The following is a 12,589-nucleotide window of genomic DNA, read 5'->3' on the forward strand; positions in this document are numbered from 1 at the left end:
TATCCTGATAATATACGATTTGACAACAAAAGTATCAAACCATTTAATTTTGTTCATAGAAATTTCTCCTAATGCAAATCTATATATATATATATATATATATATATATATATATATATATATATATATATATATATATATATATATATATATATATTTTAGCAAAAGATATTTTTATTTTATTTATATCTCAAATATGTAGTCCCTATAGCCTCCAATAATACAATTCCTTTAAGCAAATGAGGCAAAGAAATAAAACAGGTAAAAGAAAGAGAAGTATGATGAAGTCTGTGATGAGTGGCCAAAAAATGTGCAGCTTGATTTCCTTCACGATATATGTGATGAATGGAAGATGAGTGAAGATGTAACAAATCAGCAACACGCAGCAAAACCGAAGGGCCTGCTCTAATCCACTGTGCCCAATTAATATGAGCAACTAGTTCCATACAATCCATTTCCACCTGGAGGGGATAAAAACCTTTATCAATACTCCAAGAAAGCCTCCAAATCAAAACCTCAAGCTCTGCATCATAAGCTATTCCGGCATCAATCGGAAAACAAGCGGCAGCAACAAATTACCATGGCTATTTCGGAGGATAGCACCCCCCGCTGCTGAAAATTTGTTGAAAGACGCATCAATATTCAGTTTATAGCAATCTTGCCTAGGTCGAATCCAAGTAATAATCATTGGCTTTAATTTTTATTTGCCAAAAGAAGCCGAAATGAAGTGGCAATCATCTTTTGCTGGCCAAGTTGCTGCAAATCTCTTACCAGAATTGGCAATGCTCCAGTTTAATAGCAACCTACTGATATCTTGTAAAAAGAGGTCTGGAAAGCAAGCTTTATTACCCCAATTACACTTACAATACATTTTCCACACAGACCATACTATTACCTGTGGTACCAAGCGCCTAAGCTTACCCAAACTCGAATCAGGTCTGTCACAAAGCCACCAAAAGATCAACGCTTACCGCAGAGAATTTTGTGACTCAAGAGTATCTAGGAAAAAAGAGCCGAAGTAATTCCAAAGTTTAGCAATGATGGGGCAGAAATAAAAAAGGTGGTCAGCAGTTGTCTCCGACTTGAAGCAAAATGGGCACCGGGATGGACCATAAATCCCAAATAATTGAAGACGTCGCGACAAAGGTAAAGCTCCCCTGAGGAGTTTCCATGTAAAAATGGAAAGCTTAAGCGGGAAAGATGAGTCCCAAATAGCGTTGCTTGAAAGGCAAGAAACTTTACTCTCTCTAACACAATTGTAGGCTGAAGCAAAAGTAAATTTGCCTGTCCTTTCTCCTCGCCACACCACATTAGTATCTGCAAAATCAACAAGTGACCAAGCAAGAGAGTGAACTTGACAAATCCGTTTCCAAGTGCAAGAGTCGATAAGTTGATAGCGCATATCTCCTTGCCGATGATATTTTTGGAACATATAGCTAGCCCACAAAGAATTCCTCTGCATATAAGTCCACCAGATTTTGAGCGAATAGGCTTTCTGTAAAGAGTGAAGAGACCTTCTGGAAGCAAAAGGCTCATATTAAATGGCTAGCTGATGGTGATTCAAATACAAAATTTTTCTATAATTATGTGAAGATGACTAGGAGAATTCATCGTATTTCCACTATTAAGACCGAGGAAGGGACATGGATTTCTAATCAAGCTAATTTGGGTGCGGAAGGTGTCACTTTTTTTTCTTCTCTCTTCAAGTGGAGTGATACTCAGCAGATTTATCAACCTCTTCTGGATTACTTACCATCTTTGGTTACTGAGGAAAATAACAAAAACCTTGAAAGATCTCCAACTGAGGATGAGATTAAACAGGCTATTTGGCAGCTTGATCCAAATAGTGCTCCTGGACCTGATGGTTTTGATGGCAGATTCTACAGAGAGTGTTGGGAGATAATACAGTGAGATGTGTGTAGTGCAGTGAAGGAGTTTTACTTGGGTTTGCCCATTCCGAAAGCCTTTGGCAGTGCTCAGATTATTCTTATTCCGAAAGTGGAAAATCCTTCTTCCTTTAATCAGCAAATCTATATATTTATATGTAATGTAAATCTGTAATATGCTTTTCATTTAAACAAGGTTGACTTAATAAAATGATAAATGTTATTATCTAAAACTACTATAAAAGTTCAATTTTTAAATTAAAAATCTCTGAATTTTAATATGACAATAAACTAATAATTATTTTTAAAAGTATAAATATCAGCATGCAGAGCCTATTTCAAAGGTGCTCTCTTCATTCTTTATCCTATTTTTCTTTTTTAGAAAATTTTGTGTTTTTTACTTTTTTTTCCCTTATTTTTTTTATGTTTTTTGATTTGTCAACGTAATTATTTTTTAATTTAATATTTAATATATAACAATGATATTTGATAATTTTTGAAACCAAAATTTATCCAATCATCCAACTTGATCCAGCTAAAAATATAACTTTTGAATTTATTAAATTTTTTTTAAAAAATTATGCCTATATCGACCTCTCTATATGTAGAACATACAGTTCAATTTTTTCATACCCTAATTCATTTTTCGTATATTCTCGAAAACCAAACTGATAACAAAAAAAAAAAAAAAAGAAAAAAAAATCTGTATTCAAGCTTTTCTGATATTTATATTAAAAATAAAAACTTTTTAAAAATAATAACGTAATTGATAATAATATTTATTTAAATATATAATATTTATTTATATATAACATTTATATATAATATTTATTTAAATATATAACATCCGAGTGCAAAATGCGAAATAACGACTAGTTTAATAATAATACCAATTCAAATTCATTTAACTTAATTTGAATGCTAATTATTATTCAAAGGTGTCTTCTGTCTTAGGAATAAGCAGCAAAGAAGATAAAAAGATGCATAAAAATAAGAAAACGAATGGAGATCTATGCTTGGCCCTTTTAATTTATTTACAGTCACATATGTGGAAAGACATAAAAGTTGTCTTCCAAAATACTTCTATGGGATCTATATGAGTTTACATCTGCAGGTTAAAACTCTAATCTCCTCCTGAACTGCCAGACAAATGGCAATCAATTGATGTGAACGCATGACTTAGCCTTTGACATATAGTACTTTTCGTAGGAGAGAAACACACACTAATACTAGTATTTATCAAAACCATAACAATCAAATTATGGCAAACAGACATCAAATCGTTCTTTCTCTGACGCTAATAGTATGGGTCAAATGTGTGTCTTGTCCGGTGTAATACTGCAAATTGAGTTTCAAGCTCCGACAATTCTCTCTTGATTTTTCTTCAAGTTTTTTCTAAGGGTTCCTTTAAAATCTTTAAAAAAATCAAGATAGTGCATAAACAAGTTGAATTCTGTCAAACAATCATCCTTTACTGGGAGCAAATACAGTAATACATGAGGGAAAAACACTTACAATACACCATTGCAAAGCCAACATAAATATTAATTAGAATAATACATGGAACCGGTTTGCTTTGTATACTGTAATATATACTGTTCTTTCGTTGCTTAATTAGCATCTAGGTCTGTAGATAGGGCATTTGCATCTATAAGATGGACTCTGACGACGGGTACATCCTGGTACTGCTACTCCATTATTACTCCAAATAGTAATACTCCAAAGCTAAACACATCAGATTTTACACTCAAGTTGTTAGTGAAATAGTAAGGATCTAAATACCCAAATGCACCCTTTACATCGGTGGTTACGTGGCTCATAGATAAGCTTGTAGGGCCCAATCTCGACAGTCCAAAATCAGAAACTTTTGGGACCCACTTTTCATCAAGTGAAATGTTAGTGCTTTTGATATCACGATGGATTATGATACTATGCTCCGCACCTGCATGAAGATATTTTATTCCACGAGCAGCTCCAATGCAAATCTCTAGCCTTTGTTTCCATGGGAGTGGAGAATTATGACCACGATCAAGATGATCACGGAGGTTTCCGTGGGCCACGTACTCGTAAACGAGGACCATGAGCCGTTGATCATTGCAGTAACCGATCAGAGACAAAAGATGAGGATGACGGAGCTTCAAAAGCATCTCAATCTTTGTCCAGAACTCTTTAGATCCTTGACTTGAATTAGGTTTAAGAGCTTTAAAAGCTACTGGTGTGTTTTTTATCACCGTCTTCTTTGACATAAACTACAATTTTCTAGATAATTAATTTGCCAAGATTTAATAATTGGTGCCTAGAATCTTTGACAATAAAAATCTACATCATTTGTGCGTAGAATTAATTAGAAAGAAAAAAATCTAGATATTATTAGAGAAAGATCTAGATACTAAAATAAAAAATAATTATTGGTCTAAGATTTTTCAGACCTTCACCACTTTTTCACTAGTATAAAAAAGCTAGTTCTTTTGTGTTGCATGTGTCCAACAAACAAGTAAGAAATTCTTTCCCTAAGTTTTGTGAAAGTTTGCTTCTTATTAATATAATTTTATTTTGGTGTTCTGTGTTAGTATTATTTTGGTTGTCTTTCCATTATTATTTTTTATGTTAGAAATTATTAATCAATCTTGGAGTTTATCACTACACCGATATCCAATACAAGTAACCTTCGAATGCTGTACCAAATCCTCCATCTCCGATTAGAAGATCTCTGTCAAAGTTGTTGGTGGCGTTTCTTATCTCTTCAGTTGTAAAACGGCTGCAAATTCCTTCCGGCATGGGATTCATGTTCTCTTCACTGTGTCTTTTCCTTTACAATAAAAGATAACTGTGAAGCAGATAAGAAATAATAAAATGATTGTACCTAGTGCAGCTCTAGTAAGGGCAAGTATCTCTGCATTCATTTTCATGGAATTTCTTGGCTTGCTTGTCTGGGTAAGAGCAGAAACTGTAAATCTAATAAGGGTAGTTAAGTGAGTGGTGAACAGGATTAAGCAAGCTTAAGAAAACAATGGACAATATCAGTACGAAAATGAATAAAGGAAAGAAGGAATGAAAGTAGCAGAGAGATTTTTTATTCTCTGCTGCATCTGGAAACTGTAATTCTCACTGTTATCAAAATATCTATTTACAAGAGAGTATATATGATCTGGTGTACAAGTAACTAACTATGGGTTTGGCTAAGTATACTGGGCTGTGATGATTATTAGACAATGGTGCTGTGATATTTAATATGTGCATACTGTGACTTAAATAATATCTCCTATACCCCCTCCTCAAGCTGGTGTTGGGGAGAAGTCAACCAACCCAAGGTTGGAAGAAAATGACTGAAATGTGGTTGTGGACAGGGGTTTAGTGAACACATCTGCAAGTTGCAAAGTTGAAGGTAGGTAAGGTGTGCTAATGAAGCCTAAGAGAAGCTAGGATCTGACAACATGACAATCAATGTCAATGTGTTTGGTTATTTCATGAAAAACTGGGTTTGCAGCTATGTGAATTGCTGCTTTGTTGTCATAATGAAGTGGTATTGGTTTTGGAATTTCAATGTGGAAATCAGAGAGAAGGGAATGCAGCCATTTTATCTCACAAACTGTTGTAGCCATGGACCTGTACTCAGATTCTGCAGAGGACCTGCTGACTGTGTTCTTTTTCTTTATTTCCATGAGACCAAAGCAGTGCCTAGGAAAATACAGCATCCTGTGGTAGATTTTCTTGTATCAGCACATGATGCCCAGTCTGCATCAGAAAAAGCTCTTAGCTTCATGTCATTCTGTGATGGGAGGAAGAGTCCTCTATAACTGGTGCCCTTCAAATACTTGACCACTGTCAATGCAGCCTTAAGGTGTTGTTGATCATGTGTTTGCATGAACTGACTTAGCTACTGGACAGTAAAGCTAATGTCAGGTCTGGTAAGTGACAAATACAGAAGTCGGCCAACAAGTCTCCTGAAAACATCTTGAGTTTAGAGAGGAGATCCCATGGCTGAACTGAGCTTTAGTCCCTGAATGAAAGGACTGGAGCTTATTTTTGCATTATGCAATCCAGAATCTTTGATGATATCTATGATGAACTTGTGTTAAGTGAGAAGAATTCCTTCATTTGATCTGGCAATTTCAATACCTAGAAAATATTTGGCATATCCTAGGTCTTTTATAGTAAATTTATGATGAAGATAGTCTTTGAGGTCTTGAATTAGCTCCTCGGATGGTCCTGTTATAATTCAATCATCAACATAGACCAAAATAGCAAGAAAAGAATCTCCTTTGCCCTTTGTGAACATGCAGTTGTCAAACATGGACTGTTGAAAACCTGTAGAAATTAAGCTTACAGAAAGTTCCTTATTCAATTGTCTTCCTGCCTGCTTCAATTGTCTTCCTGCCTGCAATTTACATACTTGACCTTTGTGAGCTTTATCATAACCTGGTGGTACTTGCATGTATATAGTTTCATCAATGGACCCATGCAAGTAGGCATTGTTGATGTCCAGTTGATGAACAGGCCAAGCTTTAGCTGCTGCCACAGTTAAGAATACTCTTACAGTTACTAACTTTGCCACAGGAGAGAAGGTCTGGTTGTAATCTAGACCCAGCAACTGGCTGTAACCCTTTGCCACAAGTCTGACCTTGTATCTATCAATGCTTCCATCTGGTTTATACTTTATCCTGTATATCCACTTACACCCCCACAGGTTTTACATTAGGGGGTAAATCAGTTAGTATCCATGTATTGTTGTTTTCAAGAGCAGTTAATTCTTCATGCATGGCATTTACCCAATTTTTATCATTTTTAGCTTGATTATAATTTCTAAGTTCCTGGACTTTAGACACATGTGCAACAAAGTTTAGGTGTGAGGGTGTGAAATGACTAGAAGCTAGTGTGTGAGTGGAGGAGATATGAGAAACCACAAAGTCTTGTAACCAAGTTGGTGTATGTTTGGTTCTTATGCTTCTTCTTAAAACAGGAGCCTGTATTGGATCTGCTGATAATGATTCAAGAATGTTTGGTTGTATATTAGCTGGTTCAGTAGAATTGGGCTGTGATATGCCTTGTGGAGACAAATTAGGTGTTCTATTAGCTGAAGATGAGGGAGATGTATCATTTTCTATGATTGGTGGGGAAGGAGGATGTATTTGTGAAGTTTTTCTGGGTGAACCTTGCTGAGAAACATCAAATGTTGTTGTGGGAAATGAAATTGGGGATAGATATGCATCAGAAATGCAAGCTGGTAGTGTAAAATTTGTTATGGTTTCAGGTGTTTTGTGGTGAAAAGGGAAAGTGGTTTCAATAAAGATCACATCTCTGGAATGGAATAAAGTTTTGGTACTGAGATTGTACAATTTATACCCTTTATGCTGTTGAGAATAACCAAGGAACACACAAGGATGTGCTCGGGGCTCAAACTTCAGTTTGTGTGGCAGTGTATTAGTTGAGTAACATAAACATCCAATTACTCTGAAGTGAGAATAATCTGGAGGTTTATTATATGATCTTTCATAAGGTGTTTGCCATTTGAGATTTTCAAAAGGAATTCTATTGGATATGTAGGTTGCAGATAACAAGGTTTCAGACCAGAATTGGGTTGGGAATTTGGCTTGGTGGAATATAGCTCTAGCAATATTTATTAAGGTTCTGTGTTTCCTTTCCACTACTCCATTCTGCTGAGGAGTATATACACAAGTTCTTTGATGAATAATGTCTTTTTCAAGGAAAAACTTCTGACATTCAGAATTTATGAATTCTAAGCCATTATCAGATCTAAAGATCTTGATATTTTGTTGGAATTGGGTAAGAATTAACTAGTAAAAGGATTTCAAGGCAGATGGTACTTGAATCTTGGTTGTTAGCATGTAAGTCCAGCAGTATCTGCAGTAATCATCCACCAAGGTCAACATATACACTGCATTTGTAACAGATTTAACACTGTGTGGTCCCCATAAATCTATATGTACAATCTCAAAAGGTTTTAAGGTAGAAATTTGACTAGTGAAAAAAGGTAATCTGGTTTGTTTAGTTATAGGGCAAACAGAACATGCCATATCCACAAAATCACAGTCATGTACATCATTCACATGTTTCAATCTCTTATTTGAGATATGACCTAATCTAGCATGCCACAACATTGCTAGATGTTTATTATGACTATTACATTGAGCTGTCATATTGTTTCCCTTATTTTGAAAGAAAGAGTCTTTTGTCATGTAGTATAGATCTTCATACTCTTTTCCCACTGCCAGTAATTCCTCAGTCTGTAAATCTTGGAATAAGAAGTATTCGGGAAATGAGTGCACAGACAAATGACATGTTTTGGTGAGTAAGTTTACAGAAATGAGGTTGCAGCTGAAGGAAGGCACATACAACACATTGTATAGAGTAATTCTATTGTTCAATTTAACATTTCCAATGTGAGTAACCTGTATGGTAGAATTGTCAGGTAGTCTAATGGTTTTGGGAGGGTTCAGTTTATGTACAAGGTCAAAAAATGATAGATTAGCAGTGATATGGTCTGTTGCACCTGAGTCTATTATCCAGTTACTTTTGCAGTTAAAATCAATGCTATAAATGACAGAATTGAGTAAAGTACCTGCAAAATGAACACTCCTGATGTCGGCATCAACTTGCTCCATCTGATAATCAATTTGCTGCTGCAAAAGGTGTGGACTGCTGCTACAGAGGTGTATCATCCATCTGAACTGCATTCACCGTGTTTGTTCCAGTCATGTTGACTCCTCTTTTCTTTTGTAACTCAATGAACCAGTCTGGATATCCATGGATTTTGAAGCAGTTGTCTATGGTATGGCCATTCATTTTGCATTTGAGGCAATACTTGTCTTTCTTGTCTTCTTATTTGTTGTAGTATGGTTTCCTGTTACCAGTTGCACCTAGATTGTTGTAATTGCTGTTGTAGTTCCTTCTAGCTAACAATACCGTTGAAGTTTCACTGGATTCCACATTCAATGTATTTACCTCTCTTTGCTTCTCAACACTCAAAATCATGGAATAAGCTTTATTGATTGAAGGAAATGTATCCATTAAAAGGATTTGATTCTTTACATTGTCATATTCTTCACCTAGTCCCATTAGAAACTGCATTAGCCTTCTATTGTTGTCATATTCTGAAATTGCATTTGTTTGACCACAACATGTAGGCAAAGGTGCCAAACACAGTAATTCATCCCATTTTCTTTTGAGATTTGTATAAAAACTTGTTACAGACTCGTTTCCTTGCTTGTAACTTGCAATTTCTCTCTCAATCTTATATATCATTGGGCCATTACACTCTCCATACCTCTGTTTTAGCTCATCCCAAAGTATTTTTGCAATTTTGCAAAATACAAAGGCATCTGATATCTCCTTGGATACAGCATTAATGATCCACGAAGCTACCATGCTATCTGCTTGTAACCACCTCTCATATTCCTCTGACTGTGAATCAGGTTGAGCTATGGTTCCATTAATAAACCTAGCTTGTTCTTCGCCCTGAGAGCTACCATTACACGTCTGCTCCATGAGAGATAATCCTCTGGTCCTTTTAATGAAGAATTCACCAACCGAAATCCAGGAGATTCTGAGTTATTCACATTAAAGGATCATTATCATGATTTTTGCTAGTAACTGCAGCAATAAGCCTTGCCACATCTTCTAGAGTCATCATCTTGATGTTCAACCAGATCTAAAATAAATTTTACTCTTGAATTGCAGAAATCCAAGAAACAGATCAATTAACCTGCTTTGATACCATGAACAGGATTAAGCAAGCTTAAAAAAACAATGGACAATATCAGTACGGAAATGAATAAAGGAAAGAAGGAATGAAAATAGCAGAGATTTTTGATTCTCTGCTGCATCTGGAAACTGTAATTCTCACTGTTATCAAAATATCTATTTACAAGAGAGTATATATGATTTAGTGTACAAGTAACTAACTATGGGTTTGGCTAAGTATATTGGACTGTGATGATTATTAGACAATGGTGCTGTGATATTTAATATGTGTAGACTATGACTTAAATAATATCTCCTATAAGTGGTGGTGGAATTGGAAACTAATGAGACATTAGGGCCTTGGAGGGCAAAGGAGTCCTTGTTTCACTTTTTTTCTAAGTCTTCTACGGCAGCTAGACGCGTTCATGGTTGGTTTGATTTGGTTCTGTAACAGAGCAACATCGCTTGGAAATTATTAGACAAGACAGGGCTAAAGATATACTTCTTACATAAAATTAAAAGAAAAAAGGGGACTTTGATTCCTGGAAAAGCTACTTTTAACTCTCACTAAGAACTAGTATGAGAATTACGGCGCACACCCTTGAACTGAATGGTTTAGTAAGAAATTAATGTAAATGGGGTTATTCATTTAATAAATAAATTTATAATCTCAATTAGTAAAGGAAAAGAAAATAATTTAGAAAACAAAATCTTAAAATACGTATGTACTATTACTTCTATCTAATTTATTTAATTAAACAATTAGGCTGACTTTAACAATTATTCCAAGTCATTCTTTATAGTTTTAGAAGAGACCAGCACCATCATCTTTAACAATTATGCCACTCCAAATTATCTCCTTCGCTTTTGGTAAAAGCACGACAATTATTAGTCATGTTGTTCTCTATATTATCACTTGATAGAGAAACCAGAATCGTTGATATTTCCACAGATAATAAGCCTCCTTACCTTTTTAGCTCTTATGTGGCTGTCGTTCGTCTTTTTATTCATTTAATTAAACTCAATTTTATTGACATTTATTTCCAACAAAGAAAGTGTTTTGCTTTTCATTTAGCATTTCTCTACATGCTTTCTGTTCTTTTACATATACATAATATATACTTATATATATAAATTCAAGCAGAGATGATTGTGATAAATAAATTCAAGTTAGATAATAGGGGATATTATTTGTTTATATCTGTAGATTGACTCATCTATATACCAATACAATAAATAAGTGTTTAAAAAAATTTTGACTTAACTTAGTGGGAAGTGTATATACTATCTAGTAATAGATTCAGGTTCGAATTCCCTCCTAATACTAAATAAAAATAAAATATGATTCTTTTGTCTCTTTTTTTTTTTTTTTTTTTTTTTTTGTGTCTACTATATTCTCCTGCCCTTATAATTAATTATTATTGCATAACGTTAACAAAATGTATTCATTTAAATCTTGCCACATTAATTATATAGACAATCTCTGCAGTTATATTCATTAATACGTTTTTACAAAATAAAAAAAAAAAAACTCCAGTGTTATGCATTGTAACCACAATGGTGACTTCCCTAAGAATTTTCATTCTTTTTCTTTTGGAGGCCAAATTCAAAATGTCGGTGTTAAGATTACAATATCCTAAAGTGGTTTTTAATTATACATGTGAAATATTATAAATTTAAACTCAGTTTCAAAACCGGATGGAAGTATTCTTTTGAAAGTACAATTTTTCATCTAACAAAATGTTAGAAGTCTTTATATCTCGATGTATTATGGTATGTGAATCGCCAGCATGAAGATAATGAAGTATGCGTGCTACTGCAATGCAAATCTCTAGCCTTTGTTTCCATGGGAGTGGAGGATTATGACTTTGATAAAGATGATCACGCAGAGTTCCGTGGGCCATGTACTCGTAAACGAGGACCATGAGACGTTGATCATTGCAGTAACCTATCAGAGATACGAGATGAGGATGACGGAGCTTCGAAAGCGTCTCAATCTCTGCCCAGAACTGATCAGATCCTTGGCTTGAGTTAGGTTTAAGAGCTTTAATAGCTAATGGTGTGGTTTTTTCACTGTCCAAGTAACCTTTGAATACTCTACCAAATTCTCCATCTCCGATTAGAAGATCTCTGTCGAAGTTGGTGGTGGCGTTTCTTATCTCTTTAGCTGTAAAATGGCGGCAAATGCCTTCCGGCATGGGAATCATGTGCTCTTCACTGCTTCTTTTCCTTTTGCAATAAAAGAAAACTGTGAACCAGATAAGAAATAATAAAACGATTGTACCTAGGGCAGCTCCAGTAAGGGCAAGTATCTCTGCATTCATTTTCATGGAATTTCTTGGCTTGCTTGTCTGGTTAAGAGCAGAAACTGTAAATTTAATAAGGATGGCCAAGTGAGTGGTGGAATTGGAAAATGGAGAAACTAATAAGACGTTAGGGCGTTGCAGTCCTTGTTTCACTTTTTTAATTATGATGGAAATTCTCACCAAATTAAATATGAATTAGAGAATAATTAATTTTAACAACTAAAAAAAAATACTAAATTATCTTTCTTTTTTTTTTTTTTTTCTAAATGAAAATATATAATTTTTCAAGGTGGAGCAATCCTCACTGAACCCTTAAGTTTTTGTTCAAGGTGGAGCCCAGGCTCATGACTTTGGGCTGCAAAGCCTGGCCCATCATATCACCCTTAATTTACTTTTTTTTTTTTTTGAAATATTTAATCTACTTTCCTGATTACAACCATAATTCATTTATTTAAACAATTAATAAGCTTGACCTTAAACAATTATTCCAAGTCATTCTTTATAGTTTTAGAATGAGACCAGCACCACCATTTTCAGGTATCCACACATAGCATTACAACGTTGATTTATAATCGACGTGTTTTCTGCGCTTAATATGTCTTTTCTTTTCTTTTATCTTATGCATGATCCACATGAGGCTGCTTTATTTGCATTGCTACTCCAATTATCTCTTTTTTTTTTTTTTTTTTGGTTTTT

General features: G+C 34.6%; 1 protein-coding gene across 1 annotated transcript; it reads right to left on the reverse strand.

The window, feature by feature from the left end:
- Positions 1 to 3,337: 3,337 nt before the first annotated feature.
- LOC149497143 (putative receptor-like protein kinase At5g38990) lies at positions 3,338 to 4,134 on the reverse strand. The gene has a single exon (XM_089720632.1). The coding sequence runs from the start codon at positions 4,130 to 4,132 to the stop codon at positions 3,575 to 3,577; it is 558 nt and encodes a 185-aa protein (XP_089576758.1). The 5' UTR covers positions 4,133 to 4,134; the 3' UTR covers positions 3,338 to 3,574.
- Between the last annotated feature and the right edge of the window lie 8,455 nt (positions 4,135 to 12,589).

The sequence above is a fragment of the Jatropha curcas genome, chromosome 4 (genome assembly GCF_041381405.1).
Source record: "Jatropha curcas cultivar XTBG-Jc1 chromosome 4, XTBG_Jcur_1.0, whole genome shotgun sequence".
NCBI classification, from domain to species: domain Eukaryota; kingdom Viridiplantae; phylum Streptophyta; class Magnoliopsida; order Malpighiales; family Euphorbiaceae; genus Jatropha; species Jatropha curcas.

Coding starts and splice junctions, on each gene's coding strand:
- LOC149497143 (XM_089720632.1), bottom strand. CDS start 4,132: ATGTCAAAGAAGACGGTGATAAAAAACACACCAGTAGCTTTTAAAGCT.